The sequence below is a fragment of the Falco naumanni genome, chromosome W (assembly GCF_017639655.2).
Source record: "Falco naumanni isolate bFalNau1 chromosome W, bFalNau1.pat, whole genome shotgun sequence".
In the NCBI taxonomy this organism is placed as follows: Eukaryota; Metazoa; Chordata; class Aves; order Falconiformes; family Falconidae; genus Falco; species Falco naumanni.
Genome location: NC_054079.1, coordinates 9,899,485 through 9,914,772, shown reverse-complemented (window position 1 = coordinate 9,914,772; position 15,288 = coordinate 9,899,485). Strand labels below are relative to the sequence as shown.

Genomic DNA, 15,288 nt, shown 5'->3' with positions numbered 1-15,288 from the left:
CCTGGCTAAAGTACTAAGTCAAAACTTCTTTCTTGTCTCTGGAGATAGAAAATAGCTTCACAAAATTTATGCGCTTGGCAACTTTAACTATGTCTTGAAGTAAACATTTAAATGCATTTGTTTGTACACTTATGTTTGCCCATGTCAAAATCGTGGCTGGCTTGAAGTCCCGCAGATAAATGATTTTTACATGGATGTAGGATGTAAGTATGCATGCATTAAGAATCAATGTGCACAGGTGTAAATGACTGAAAATGTTGTCCTAAGTGATCTGCAAAGCATGGGAATGCATTGGTTCCAGCTCTGCAGAAGAACATTTTTCTTTCCTGTTTTTTACATGTATAAAACTATATAGAGTTCAACCAGAGGTCTAGGTCTTTCCAGACTGTTTGATCTAATAAATAGCTATTTAACAATGACAGAATGTTCAAAAGCAGGAACTGTGCACACTTTCAAAATCCTTCATGTGAAGCAGTGTACTTTGCATTCATAAGGGCTAATAGACTCATAATTGAAAACTTGGTAATCATTACAAAAACAGAAATATGATTTGATAGATATTTTTGGAAAATACTGCATAATGTAGTACACTAGTTTATGCTAAGGAAACTTGGAATAAAGCAACAAGGTAAATTTCATTACCAGGTGAGGGCTGTTTACATTGAGACATATTTTAAAAATAGGAGCTGTTGCCAACAGTCTTTTATAAGTTTATACAAACTTTGCAAATGTGTTAGCTTATATGTTAGCTTCCAGTAATAAGTATTACTGAAGAACAAGATACAGTTTCTAAACACTGTAACATCCACACATTACAGACATCTGTTTAATAGCCGTTTAACTAAATTGGCAATTTTTTATTTCAGATGATTCAAAAGATGCCGATTCCTTCTCAGATGAAGCTACCCGCAATAGCAATCAAAATAACAGCAACTGTTCCTCTCCTTCTCAAATGTCAGATTCTGTTTCCTTAAATACTGATAGTAGCCAAGATATTTCTCTCTGTTCTCCAGACAAAGAAATGCATGCTGCTGTTTTATCCAATATCAGGTTTGTAAAATACTGTATACCACTGAACAAATATAATAGAAAAATGTTACTTAATCTTTCATATTACACGTCCATTCCTTTATTTAGTTAATGATTCTTTTATCATTCGTGAAATAATTTAAATTTTAATGTTTTAAAATAATGTTAAATAATGGAATATGTTTGGGTGTTTGGTGTTTTTTTTTAAAAAAAAAACAAACAACAAAACCCCAACCACCAAACCCAAAAACAAAAAAAAGGAGGACAATAAAATTGAGAGGCCAATTTTAGTATAAAAGACATGGTTCCTATCTGTAATATTAATATGGTATAATAATTTCACCCTTAATAATTTTTTATCCCTGAAAAATACTTTCAATACACCATTTTAAAAGCTCTATGTTTTTATTTGCATAATGTTGAAAATAAAATTTATTACTAAGTTATAAAAAGCACTTAGAAACTTAGAATGTACTTACAGATTGTTTATCTTTTTGTAGTTCTAGTTAAAAGGTGCCTTTTTTTTTTTTTTTAAATTTGCCAATAGAAACAAGACATTTGGCCAAAATTGTCATGGAAATGTCAAGTATTTGATAAAATACAGTTATTGTCACTTTGTACTTTCTGACACTTTTAAACTGTCTTCAGTTCCTGTTGAATTTAATTAAACTTCTGACATCAAAATATGATCAACAAAATTGATGACACAAGAGTTGCCAAAATGAGCCCTCTGTATAATATATTTTTGTAATGGTAAGGTAGCAAATCATAAATTTGGTTGTATATTGGTCTTTGTCCTGTATTGTGTGTACAGCATGGCTGTCTTGCAAGTTAATGATTATTTTTTCTAAAACAGTTCTTAAAGGAATATGTTGGTCCATTTTGGAATTTCTTTTAAGAGCCATCTTTTTTTCCAGGCAAGAAGATGAAAATTTGAATAATCTTTTGCAAAATGGAGGTGAATTGAGCGTTATAGTAGAAGAAAGAAATTACGTGCAAGAGGTTACAAATTTGTCTGAATACAAATTAAGCATTGAAGAAAGATTAGGCCTGATAAGAAAAGGTGTTGATCTAAGCACTCCTACAGAGGAGTCTCACAAAACAGACCAAATAAACATGAATATCAATAAACTGGTTAGTGAAGTAGCAGTGCCAGTTCCTGTAGAAAGGTTACAAACACAGAAAATAGTTTCAGTAAAGGGATTTTTGAATAACAGTATGAAAGAAGAAAGCCAGTACTTGGAAAATGGAAATAAATATCCTATAAATAAAGTAAATGGACATCCTGAGGGTGCACTGCAGTCTCCCAGTAAAGATGAACTGACAAGAAGCACTAAAGCTGATGGTGATTCTTCTGCTGAGCTGTCTGTTTCAAGAAGCACTGAAGATTTGTCCCCACAGAGAAGTGGTCCTGTGATGAAATCTCACAGCGTCACCAGTATGGACACCAGTCTGGAAATTTATGATATTGTTAATGAGGATGGATCTCAACAGCCAAACTCAGTGGTAAAATCAACATCTAGTAGTGCAGATGGAAAAAACATAGTCCGAAGTAAATCCACTACTCTTCTGTATGATCAGCCTTTTCAGGTTTTTCCTGGGCCATTGTCGTCATCTGCTTTAGTATCTTCTACAAAAACTGTGTTCAAGTTTGACTCAAATCACAGTCCTGAAGGTGCTAATGTAGTAAGATCAGTGATAAGTGGTGCACAGATGTTTTGCACTCCCCAGTATAGTATTCAGTACAGCAGCAGTCCAACAACGAAAGACACCTTGCGGCCCCAGAAACAAAACACCCAAGTAGAACAAGGCAGCTTACCTCTTTCATGTCTGCTTAGATCTGACAGCACAGAAATCCCCAGCTATGTAAAGCATTCTGCCAATATGAATTTATCCAATCATAACAATGTCCGAGCCAGTGCTGTGTATAACACTCAACAACAGATTGCTGGGAGACATATAGATGTGTGGGCTATTCCACCAAATGATAGACTGTTCCTGGGAGCAACCAGACATACTCTTCAAAGGCAGAGCAGCATATCCTCTACAGCTTCTATAAATCTTGGGGATATTGGACCTTCAAGGTGGGCCCGGGTTCCTGAGGGGGACTATTTAACATACAGAGACTTGCATTCAGTAGGAATAGCTCCACCAGTAATGTCTGGGCAACAGAGACCTCTTTCTGCCAGGACATATAGCATTGATGGTCCAAACATACCCCGACCACAGAGTGCTCGGCCATCGGTGAATGAAATACCAGAAAGAACTATGTCAGTTAGTGACTTTAATTACTCATGGACTAGCCCTTCAAAGAGATCAAACCCAAGGGTTAACTCTGACCATTCTTTATTAGACCCTCCAGGAAAAAGTCAAGTCCCTCATGACTGGAGGGAACAGGTGCTGCGACATATTGAGGCTAAAAAGCTAGAAAAGGTAAAAATAATACTTTTTAAACTTTTCTACCTGTTATCTGGATGTGGAATAACTTAAATATTCTGTGTTTTGAACTGCTTTTAATTACCAGTGAAAATGTATTTCTGATACTGCCTTAAAAAGGATAAACGTGTTTCTGCTGAATATGTGAGAAACAGTCAAATGGTAGACTATAAATGAACTTTTCTCCCAAAGAAAAAAGTCCCTGTTGTTTTTACACCATACTTGCCAGCTTAGCCCAATTACTTTAGAATGCATTAAATAATGTCATATTGACCTGCTGGACTGCAAGGCCAGCTCTTTTAGGCCAGGTAATTTTTATTGTTGTAGCATTGTATTCATATTATACTAAAATATTCCCTTACACTTCTTGATTTTTCTGTTTTGCCTTTTTTCCCTATTTCTTCACTTTAAGAACAAGGAAAAAATATTAATAAAATTTATTTGAAAGTATAGGTCTACAGCTTCAGTTGCTGAAGAATTCAAAAACCATAATTAACATATACATGCCTCCAAGCCAGTTGTCTTTTGAAGCTGGATATTTGACAGATTGTTCAATAAATATTTATTGCTATGAGATGAGAACACTTAAAATCTTGTTCATTTCAGGAAATCACAGGAGGTTTTGATATAACTAGAGATGGTGAAAAGCATTCTTTATGTACTGTAAATGCTATCAACAATTTGAGCTGATATGTAGAGCTGAACAATTATTTATCTTCAAAGAATTTGAGACTAGGAGAGTGTAATCTGTGCTGTCCAGTTAAACCAATTTAAAATATCATCACTAAATATTGGGCAGAATGTCATTACCTGGTCCTGTTTCCTTGGAGGGGAAGCAAAGCAGCCAAAAATACATTTTGATTATGCCAGCTAGATGGATTTTCTTTTTCTTTTGAAAGAACATAGTTTGGTTTGTGATTATTATGCTAAATGTTTCGATATCATAAAATCATGAATCATAGCACAGTTTGGGTTAGAAGGGACCTAAGGTCATATAAGTTTATATAGATCTAATATAGATCTAATAATAGACCTAAGATCATCTAGTTCCAACCCCCCTGCCATGGGCAGGGACACTTTCCACTAGACCAGGTTGCTCAAAGCCCCATCCAACCTGGTCCTGAACACTTCCAGGGATGGGGCATCCACAACTTCTCTGGGCAACCTGTTCCAGTGCCTCACCACCCTCACAGTAAAGAATTTCTTCCTAATATCTAGTCTACATCTACCCTCTTTTAATTTAAAACCATTCCCCCTTGTCCTATCTCTACAGGCCCTACTAAAATGTCTGTTCTTATCTTTCTTATAAGCCCCCTTTAAGTACTGAAAGGCTGCAATAAAGTCTCCCTGGAGCCTTCTCTTCTCCAGGCTGAACAACCCCAACTCTCTCAGCCTTTCTTCATAGGAGAGGTGCTCCATCCCTCTGATCGTCTTTGTGGCCCTCCTCCAGACTCACTCCAACAGGTCGATGTCCTTATGTTGTGGGCCCCAGAGCTGAACAGTGCGCTCCATGTAGGGTCTCACAAGAGCAGAGTAGAGGGGAAATCACTTCCCTCAACCTGCTGCCCACCCTTATTTTGATGCAGCCCAGGATATTGTTGGCTTTCTGGGATGCAAATACACGTTGCTGGGTCATGTCAAGCTTCTCATTTACCAACACCCCCAAGTCCTGCTCCTAAGAGCTGCTCTGAATCCATTCTCCACCCAGACTATATTTGTGCTTGGGATTGCCCCAACCCATGTGCAAGACCTTGCATTTAGCCTTGTTGAACTTCACCTCTTTAGCCTGTCCAGGTCCCTCTGGATGGCATCCCTTCCCTCCAGCATGTCCACCACGCCACTCAACTTGGTGTTGTTGGCAAACTTGCTGAGGGTGCACTCGATCCCCCTGTCCAGGAATGCCACTTGTCACCAGTCTCCACTTGGACATTGAGCCGTTGACCACGTTGACTCTTTTGAGTACGGCCATTCAGCCAATTCCTTATCCACCAAGTGGTCCATCCATCAAATCCATGTCTCTCCAATTTAGAGACAAGGATGTCATGCAGGACAGTGTCAAAAGCTTTGTACAAGTCCAGGTAGATGACGTCAGTTGCTCTTCCCTCATCCATCAACACTTTAATCCCATCATAAAAGGCCACCAAATTTGTCAGGCACGATTTGCCCTTAGTGAAGCCATGTTGACTGTCATCAATCACCTCCTTATTTTCCACGTGCCTTAGCATAGTTTCCAGGAGGACGATCTTACTGGGCACAGAGGTGAGACTGACCAGCCTGTAGTTTCCCAGCTCTTCCTTATTTCCCTTTTTAAAAATGGGGGTTATGTTTCCCCTTTTCCAGTCAGTGGGAACTTCACCAGACTGCCATGATTTCTCAAATATGATGGATAGCAGCTCAGCCACTTCATCTGCCAGTTCCCTCAGGACCTGCAGATGCACCTCATCAAGTGCCATGGACTTGTGCACCTTCAAGTTCCTTGGATGGTCTCAAACCTGATCTTCTCCTATAGCAGGTGGTTCTTCATTCACCCAGTCCCTGCCTTTGCCTTCTGCGACTTGGGCGATGTGGCTGGAGCACTTGTTGGTGAAGACTGAGGCAAAGAAGTCATTGAGTACCTCAGCCTTCTCCATGTCCCAAGTAACCAGGTCTCCCATTTCCTTCCAGAGAGGGTCCATGTTTTCCCTAGTCTTCCTTTCATCGCCATTGTATCTATAGAAGCTTTTCTTATTGCCCTTGTTATCCTTGATAGCTAAATAAATTTAATTGGAGTTGGTTGAAAAAAATACTTTTATTTATGATTTTTCCTTGAAAGTCGAAGTATTAGGAGGGATGGGTTTGTTTTTAAGTTGCATAACTTCTGTTGATAGAAAGGGATGGGGTTTGTTTGTTTTTAAAGAGGCCTGTGCAACAGCCACACCTGTTCTTCTGATCCATTTTGAGTCAGGTGCAACATAAAATATTTTAAAACTTTCACAGTACTGTGCTGTTGTGTGGGAACCCTTTGTCCCACAGGGCAATCACAAACCTCACCATGTTCCAACCCTAATAGTGCATTCTTTGATCTTCTGTTCTCCGTGACACACATGTCAAATCTTGCATGAAACAATAGAGAAGAGTAAAATCCCAGCAATACTTGAATGGAGAGGGAAACAAAACTTGAGCATACTGATAATGGAATTTGTTTATAGCTCCTTCCTTTATCATCTACATTTGACATGTTAGGAATGATGTTTAATATACCAGTGAGATCTGTTCAGATACTGTAGCAGTGTAGTCACCTTGACTGAAGTGAAATTGATTGCCTGACATGATTCCTTTTATATCTGTCCCTACTTTCTATCATGCTTTATATGTAAACTTTAATTTTTTTTCCTACTAGAATAATATGGAATAGCTGTTATTGAGTTCCTAGCTGTGCATCTAATTTAACAGATCTTTAGCAATGTGTTTTCTATGTATGTATTTCTTTTGTTCTGGTTTTGAAGAATTTTTAAGTAGCTTTTACATAGCAATCTGAGACTTATTTATGGTTTTAAAAGTGAACGTGTATATAATTGTCTACTTTATATTCTCTGAGATATGACTGACTCTTTAAAAAAAAATAACCAACTATGAAAAATGTATATATGGTCCTATAAGGCAGCTTGCAAATATGATAATGTGGAAAATCTCAGGATCTACTGGATATTTCTTTGTTCTTTTAAAGTAATGGTTTCAGATTTTTCTGTTTGTAATTAAAAATTAGCCGGGGCGTGGGGGTGTAATTAAAAATTAGCGGGGGGGGGGGGCAGTTTAATATATAAACGAGACTTATGAAATGTTTTGAAGTCTGAAAAAAATTTTCAGTAATTACAGAACTTATTTAAGGAACAAGCATTTATTGGAAATTGCTTTGACAAAGCTTTCATGGATTTAAAATGGTGTTTCTTTTTTTAAAGCATAAGATAAAACACTGACAAAAACAGGTATACAAAATCAAGCTTTATGATGAATATTTAATTCATATCTTCTTGCCTGTGGTTATACTCAATAGTATAGGTTAATAGTATTACCTTTGCTGTGACTCTTCAGAGTCTGTTATTGATTTTAATCATATTTATTATTTCTATGCTGTGCTTCTTAGGAAGAGTGTGTAGTGCAGTTTTGGGGGTTGGTTTTGTTGGTTCTATTTTTTGTGTGTGAAAGTCCTGAAGTACTTGTTTGTTTTTATAAAATTTAGTAAGGGAGGAGCAGTGAACCCACATAAATAAACAGTGTCTGCTTATTGGCCAAACTTGGAGAAGCTAGTTCTTGGGGGTTTTATTAGCCCTTTTTACCTGATACAGGTGGGAAAAAAAAAAAAAAAAAACAAACCAAACTTTCAAGAGGTTAATTTGCATGAGGATAGATACAGGATAGTTTTAAGTCCAGCAAAAATTAACAATGGATTCCAGCCAAGTAACCAGCATTTTTAACCTTTGACAAGATGTAAGGGGGCATACTCCGATCAACTAAAATTATCCATCTGGTTGAAGGTGAAAACAGTTCATGAAACTATTTGTAAATAGAAATTTTGCATATATTTAGGAGAAACTATTTTCTTACTTGATACAAAGCGTATTTTATTGTGGAATAGTGAAAAGGATTTCTTTAAATGTCAAGCTGCCCTGGTTATATACATAAGCTTTTGGAAAGTATGCAATAAATTTTGCCCCACCCTCCAACCTTATAAATTTAGTGTACATGTGAGATTTTAAGAACAATAAGATTTTTCAACATGGTTTCTTTTTGAGTATGACTTGCCAATTTTACTAACCAGTATGTTACAGTAGTGTTCTATAGTAGTCTTGTTGAAAGTTTTCATTTAGGAACTTAAGCTAATACTGCCTGTGTAAAACACTAGAGACACACATTTTATTGTGTGGTAGAATTTATCATCCATAAGCTGCAATAATAAATGTCTGCAATGGTTATCTGCAAATATCTATTATATTTCTGTGTGCTGAGTAGGCAGAAACAATTGCTGGGTCTGATTCTATCCTTTCCTTGCATGTATATTTTCTTTTTTTGTTGTTGTGGATCTCTTGGGAGTTTATCAGGTGTGTGTTTGCTTTCAATTCTAATTTCATCTGGAATTAAGTGCTCTATTTTTTATCTACTTTATCTACTATTTATCTAGAATGGCAGAGTTTTCAGAGAAGAGCTCATAAAGTTAGATTGCTACTTTCCATTTCAGAAATTAAAATAGGTGGTTTTATTCTCAAAGTTGCCAGTGTATGGTGCCTTATTAAAAAAAAAAAAAAGTGTTTCACTTGATATAGAATTGCAGTTTTAATCAAAGTTTGATTATTTTTTTTTCCTCAACATACCTAATTTAGAAAAATATTTTGATTGGTACAGCCTCAGATTCTTTCCAAGTTAAGCTTGTTTAAATATGTCAAGGGAAATTACTTCAGTGGGTCTATGCACACATAAAATTAAGTTCTTAAGTGTTTGTAAGATCATAGCCTGAAGAATATTTTGATAGTAATAAATTAAAGGAATGCTATCTATTCAGTAGCTGTCAGCTTAAATTTTTATTTCAGTTTTATTTTGTTTCTCCATTTTTAATGGACTACTGAACCGTCAATGTGTTATAATGATATTTTGTGGAGTTCAGAAATCAATACATCACACTTCAAAAGGAATACAGTTCTTGTTTATTTTGAATGTAAACAAAAGTTCTGACCTTGCACACATTTTATGACAGTAGAATTTAAATTATATGTAATTCTCCATATGTAACTCTTCAATAATAATGCTGTCACTTATTGAAGATACCTTCTTTTTTTTTTCAGAATCAGAATCCTAATATTTTTTTCCCCTTCCACATTACTGAAGGAGAATAGTTTCATAATATTTAGATTCATCTTCATTGGGATAAACTGGTATCTTACTAGAATTCTATAAGATTTCAAAGCATTTTTAGCTTGCGTGCTTTTATTCAGAGAGGCTTTAAGCATCAATTTTAAGCATTTCAAGTGTTCCAAAATACTTTGAGCAAACTTATTCCAATCAAATTTAACAAATGAATTTTAGATAGTCAGGGTGGAATGAAAAGTGAAGGGATTTCTAGACATTTAATATAGCCTCAAAGGATTATTTATGTTCACCTTTAGCTGGCAATTGATTCTAAGTACTGTAATATAAATAAATTTTTAAAAGGCTAATACTTAAGCTTAGAAGTTAAGTTATCAGTTAAAGCTATTCTAAGATAAGTAGAATGTAGAGTCTTGCTCCCTGCAGATATTTTAATTTTATTAGTTCTTTTCTATACCAAAATTTAATCAATGGCCATGAGAGACTCCAGCCAGTCTTAAAATTACAACATTATCCAATAGAAATTATTTTAGGCAAATTCCACTATTGTCTTGCACCTAAGTAAATGCATTAAGGTGCTTCAATTCCTGAAAGACACACATTTGAAATCTGAAAATGTTAATTCTCTTGTAAGCTGACAAATAGAGAATATGTTCTGATTCTTAGCATTGAAAAAGAATGTAAATAAACCCCAAAGCTATGCTACTAGCTGCCTGCATCTAAACTGATTCATTTAGAGGCTGATTTTGACTACAAATCCTAATTTATATGCCAAATACTTTCTTTACTTTATACATAGCCTTTTTTTCTTGATATATTGTAGCTTTTATTATGTCTTCTTCACAGGTGAATATCTGATTTCTAGTAAATTTAGCTTTCACAAAAAAATAACGGAACATGGCATGTATATTGGTTAGCGTACATAGTTTAGAGTAGCTGAAATGAGATTTCTCAAGCCTCAAATATTTGAATTTTTTTTTTGCAGGCCATTATGCCCCAAGACACTGTAGGAAATCATGTAAAGAATGCAATTGGTAATTGGAATTAACATTCATATTTAATCTGAAGTTTAGACCATACATTTATTCCATATATAATTTTTTAACAAATTGGAGTTCAAATTAGTGGGTTTTTGTGGCATCTGCATATTCATATTTCTGGAAGTGTCTTCTCTGGTGCAGCAATCTTCAGAAATCTTCCTAGAAAATGTACAACCTTCATTGTGCTTGTGTTGAGAAGCAAAATTAAGAGGGATACTGTTCACTCTCCAAACACCTCAGTTTCTCTCTTCCCAGCTAAAAATAGGTAGAGGAAGAATACTTCCTAGATTTGTCACTGGGAATATCTTCTTGTGTTAAACTAAAGCTTTCTTACAACTCCATGTAATTTAAAAGTGTTTGTTCTATACAGTTTACTTGTGGATTCCTTCTAATTTAGTGTTAAGACACTGTGCCCAATGTAGAGAAGGAGAAAAATGGTGTTTGCAGTACTTCTCATGTCTTCCCTACATCAATTGCACAATCAGTTTTTGTACTTTGGAAAAAATCTCTACCAAGAAAGGCAATTTTATAAACCCTTGAATAAAACTGCTCACAGGTTATATTATTACCTTGAAGCTCACTAAACTGAATTAACTGAAATCTTAATTCCTTATGGAGAAGTTCATGCCTCTACAAATTGTAGGAAAGTTCTACCTCCTATTGCAGATCTACCTTAGATTGTCACTATTTATTGACCATCTCTTTTGGTCCTTCTAAGAGAAGAGTTAATCTAACAGTTCTAAGGATCTTTATAGTAAGATGGTCTGCTAGAGACACTTTCAGAAGTCTTTCTAGTCTCACCATGCATCCCTTCTATTTTTGTCTTTTTGCCATTTACAGATGTAGACATTTAGGAGCCTCTGAGAGGAGCTTCCTGTAAGGAGACTTCAGGCAATTGCTTGTACAAGTGGAGAAAAGGCCACCTGGCTAATTATATAGAGTATTTTGAGAAGAGTTGTAGGAAGATGCTTTGAGACACTAAGAAGCTAAGGAAAACTGGCTTTAGCAGTTTCATCTGGGTGTTTGGACTGAAACTTAGAGGAGCAGTAAGCTTATATAGAATGTTTAGTAAAGAGAGACTTGAATGCTGAGAATAATTTTCCCCTCCCAAGAGGGCAAAAACTTCTGGAGACTTGTCTGGAAGCTTGAAAAATACTTTGACTAGAGAACAGGATAGGTGTAGAAGAGGAGCATGAAGAAAGCTCACTGTGCTCACATTGAGTGAGAGGTTATCCAAGAGCCTTGACCAAGAAAAGCCAAGTATTGTCAGTAAATGCTCTTTTCCAAATAGATTTCAAATGACTGTGCTACCAGAGCATCTGAAGAGTATGAATATGCAGAGGCATATGACTGATTATTAAACTAGTTTTAGTTTCACAAGATAAAGCTATTATGAAAGAACAAATGTGTGCCTGAGGACTAGTGACTATTTTCAAAATCAGATTAGTTTGTGTAGTCAACAGACAAAAAGCAAAATGTATTTATTCATGTAAGAGTTGCTGCAGTATCTTAGTCAAATTATATATATTCTGAACCTTTTTGTTACTTGGAAAAGTTAGAAACTTAAAAAAAAAACACAAGCTTTGGATTTGCTGGGTTTTGATGCTTTGTGGTATATCTTTTACTATGATATTTTTTCATGGATCTTTGTCACTGTTTTAAGATAGGTTTGTTTCATTTCTCAGGTGGCACATGGGAGATTTTCCTTTTCTTCTTTTGTGCAGTCTTTTTATTTTGTTTCGTTATAACTACAAAAGTCCATGGTGGCAAGACGGTAATGTCTACTGTTTTCTTTCTATTACCCTTGCCAATGCTGCAGAGGTCAGGTTTGCAAGGTAATGAAGCTCAAATCCAAACCACTATCACTTATGTCCTTGAGCTCATGTTACCTGTTTGATTGCCTACAGTGGCACAGGGATGGACTCCAAGGTTTCTTACCAGCTGCTTTTTCTTTAAATAAGGCTCGTTCACATTCTTGAATGAAGTGTTATTGGAATGCATTTTGGATGTTGACAGCATTGCAATAGCAAGAAAACCCAGTGAAACGGTCAAATCTCTGTCACTGTGTAAATTTTTATTTGTACTGTACCAGTAATGGGGGGGGTGAGACAAAATAACTGGTAATTAGATGGTTTTCCACAGGTGTGTATCTTGACCGCCAGCTTCTCTGCCTACAACATTTTTTATATTGCAAATTTAATGAAAACCTAGAAATTTTGATAAGCTGTGCACCTTTGTTGTTCCTCCAGATACGTTAACTTTTTAATTACTTTATTTACATGTAATTCTGCATGTAAACTGCTGATTGCATGCTGATTTACAGTAAATAAAGGTAAATAGGGGTCACTGAGTTGTTTTATACATCACAGTGGCATTGTTCTTGCATGACAATGGAATGTGTTTGTATTAATCTATATATAACATGTTTTGTGGTTTATGCATGCTGCACTAATCTGTGTTAAATCTGTCCCCTCTTTATTCAGAGCATGCTGTCTAGGTCCTTTAATTCCAATTATGCTGCAGTTAGCAGCTTTCAGTATGGCAGCTCTAGGGATCTGCATGGCAGCCAGGGTAGTGTTGCCTTGAGTGTTGCAGACAGAAGAGGTTCTGGTGTGCACATTGTTCGAGTGAGTACCTACAGGAGGCTATTGCAATATATAGAAGGGGAAAGAATAAACTGTGAGGTGTCCTTAAATTGATAGAGTTATCCTTTTATATATGGACAAAGCTTTCAATAAAAAGAATACAATTTCTGTGCTGGATTTTTTTTTTATAGGCATTAAATCAAAGACTTTGCCTTCACTTCATATGCTTTAACTTTATTGCAAGGCTTTTCAATTTAATGTCATGAAGTTGAGTTTTCTAATCGGCTTTTATAGATGGTTGAACATATGTAAAACTGTCTGGTTTCCTTGTAAAGGAAACGAGATATGTAAACAAGAGATTACTGTTCTGAATTTAATCTAGGTTGATGAAGGTTTGAACTAATTTTTATTATGCTTTTTCCTCCCCCAAACAAAATCTGATGATGTAAACTGTACTGTAAGATACTTTAGGCATTCAAGAAAATTAATATTTTAGTTTGTAAGAAAATGCAAGGAAATGATTCCTTAACTCTGAGCATCCTGAGTGATGTTATGGTATCCATAGTGAGCAGGATAAAGTCAACAGAAGACTTCTTTTAACCTTGTGAATCCTTGAATAGGCAGTCTTTAGCATTTGTTGACTTATCAATGTATTGGTGATCAAAGACACCTCTACAGTTGCTAGTTTTTGTAAATATCCAGCAATATTTTATGGGTGTGGTGTCTTGGCTAGTAAGATTTTTCTACATAAACAATGTACTAGCTAATCAAAGAAGATAAAGAATGATAAAGGCCTCAGAATGTTTTATTCTGGGCTTCTTATGAGATTTTTTAAATTTTAATAATATGAAGACATTCTTCTTTACTGCTTTGTTCTGTTCAAAGCATCCCCAGGCTTCTACTCCAGGAGACCACTGCCATGATGAGGTATTCATTTCAGGACAGCAGAATTACTCATCTGCCATGCTTAGTCTCAAAGATATTCCACTGGACAGCATGAAGAAATTAGCTGTGCAGGTAATTATCTACATGACACCATGGATAGAATATATTTATTATTATTTGTAGAAACATATGCTGGGATAGCAGTTGGAACTGGGGCTTCTTTAAAATGTAAAACAGGATTTGACTTTCACCCAGGTATTGAAGGTGTTGTAACTGAAATAGCATCCTCTTTTTGGAAGATAAAATAGTTAACTATATGAAAGGGAATAGTTTTCATTTTTCTTCAGTGAAGCTTTGAAAGAAGACATTTGCAGCAAAAGACATAATTGCAAGTGGAAATCGGAATATGGCAGATGATTTCAGGAAAGCAAATTGAAGCTGATTAAACCTTTTAAACAAACTTGAAATCTGTTGTGATGAAATTCTGATGATAAATTAGAATTTGTAGGAGACATTCTTTATTCATCTCTAAGAACCATCTATACAGGCAGGACTTACTACAATGAAACTAAACAGATGCTTGTAAGTTATTACGGTGCAGCAATCTATTTTATCTTTATAACTTCAGTAATTTCAGTTGCATTTCTACAGACCCTGGATATTGGGAATTGGCATAGTTGATACATGTTACCTATGTAAACTCTACCTCTGGCAATGCAACAAAAATTAGTTTTCCTGTCATGCTTTAGATTTTCAGAAAAGGCAGTAGAAAATCATGTAAATTTAATGCATCTGATCTGTAAATAACCTAAAAAAAATTACACACACACATTACCATTTCTCAGAATCATTTTGGCATAAAAATCAACAGAATAGGCTCTGTTGTGTGTCCATTCACAGCATGGTTAAAGGTTGAAATTTGCACATTTCAGTTATTTATAATGACAAATAGAGTATTTTAATATCTTTGTATCCTATAACTAGTGGGATAATGGTGGTAGGCAGAAAAATCTGTGACTCAAGACTGTAGCATTTTTTTAATGTGGGAATCATACAGATGGATGAGTGACTACTTAGGCTGGGTAAGAGCATGAGGCGTATGGGTAAGGAGGGAAAAGGCTGCCCATCTCAATACAGCCACAGAGCTGAACAATAACTCTGAGGCTTCAGTAAGAAATGTTGCCACCTCCAGTATCGTTCTTAATGAAATTATTTGAATACGCTGCATGTCTTTACAGTTGTGTACCTTACTGCTTGCTGTTTTTCATCATTATACCTATCAAATCAGTGACACATGTTTTAACAAAATATCATTTATTGAAAATATCATTACAGTTTTCATATTAAAATCTTGAGCTTGTATGTGAATTTAGTCAGGTTTTCTTGTGAAGTAGTCACCAAAAGATGCTCAGAGAGTATATAATTTCTGTCTACTAGCTGTGTAGGATTCTTATTTTGTGTATGATCTACTGGGG

The 15,288-nt window shown here is 35.5% G+C and overlaps 1 protein-coding gene across 9 annotated transcripts in view; it reads left to right on the top strand.

The window, feature by feature from the left end:
- The window catches only part of LOC121080339 (erbin-like), a 116,784-nt gene that overhangs the window by 94,390 nt on the left and 7,106 nt on the right, over positions 1–15,288 (top strand). For 8 of the 9 annotated variants that reach the window (XM_040578267.1, XM_040578266.1, XM_040578268.1 and 5 more), the window contains 4 exons: positions 867–1,050; positions 1,947–3,462; positions 12,827–12,970; positions 13,814–13,945. In XM_040578267.1, coding sequence (XP_040434201.1) covers positions 867–1,050; positions 1,947–3,462; positions 12,827–12,970; positions 13,814–13,945 — 1,976 coding nt within the window. The remainder of the gene's footprint in view (positions 1–866; positions 1,051–1,946; positions 3,463–12,826; positions 12,971–13,813; positions 13,946–15,288) is intronic. The other variant, XM_040578272.1, reaches the window with a different exon arrangement.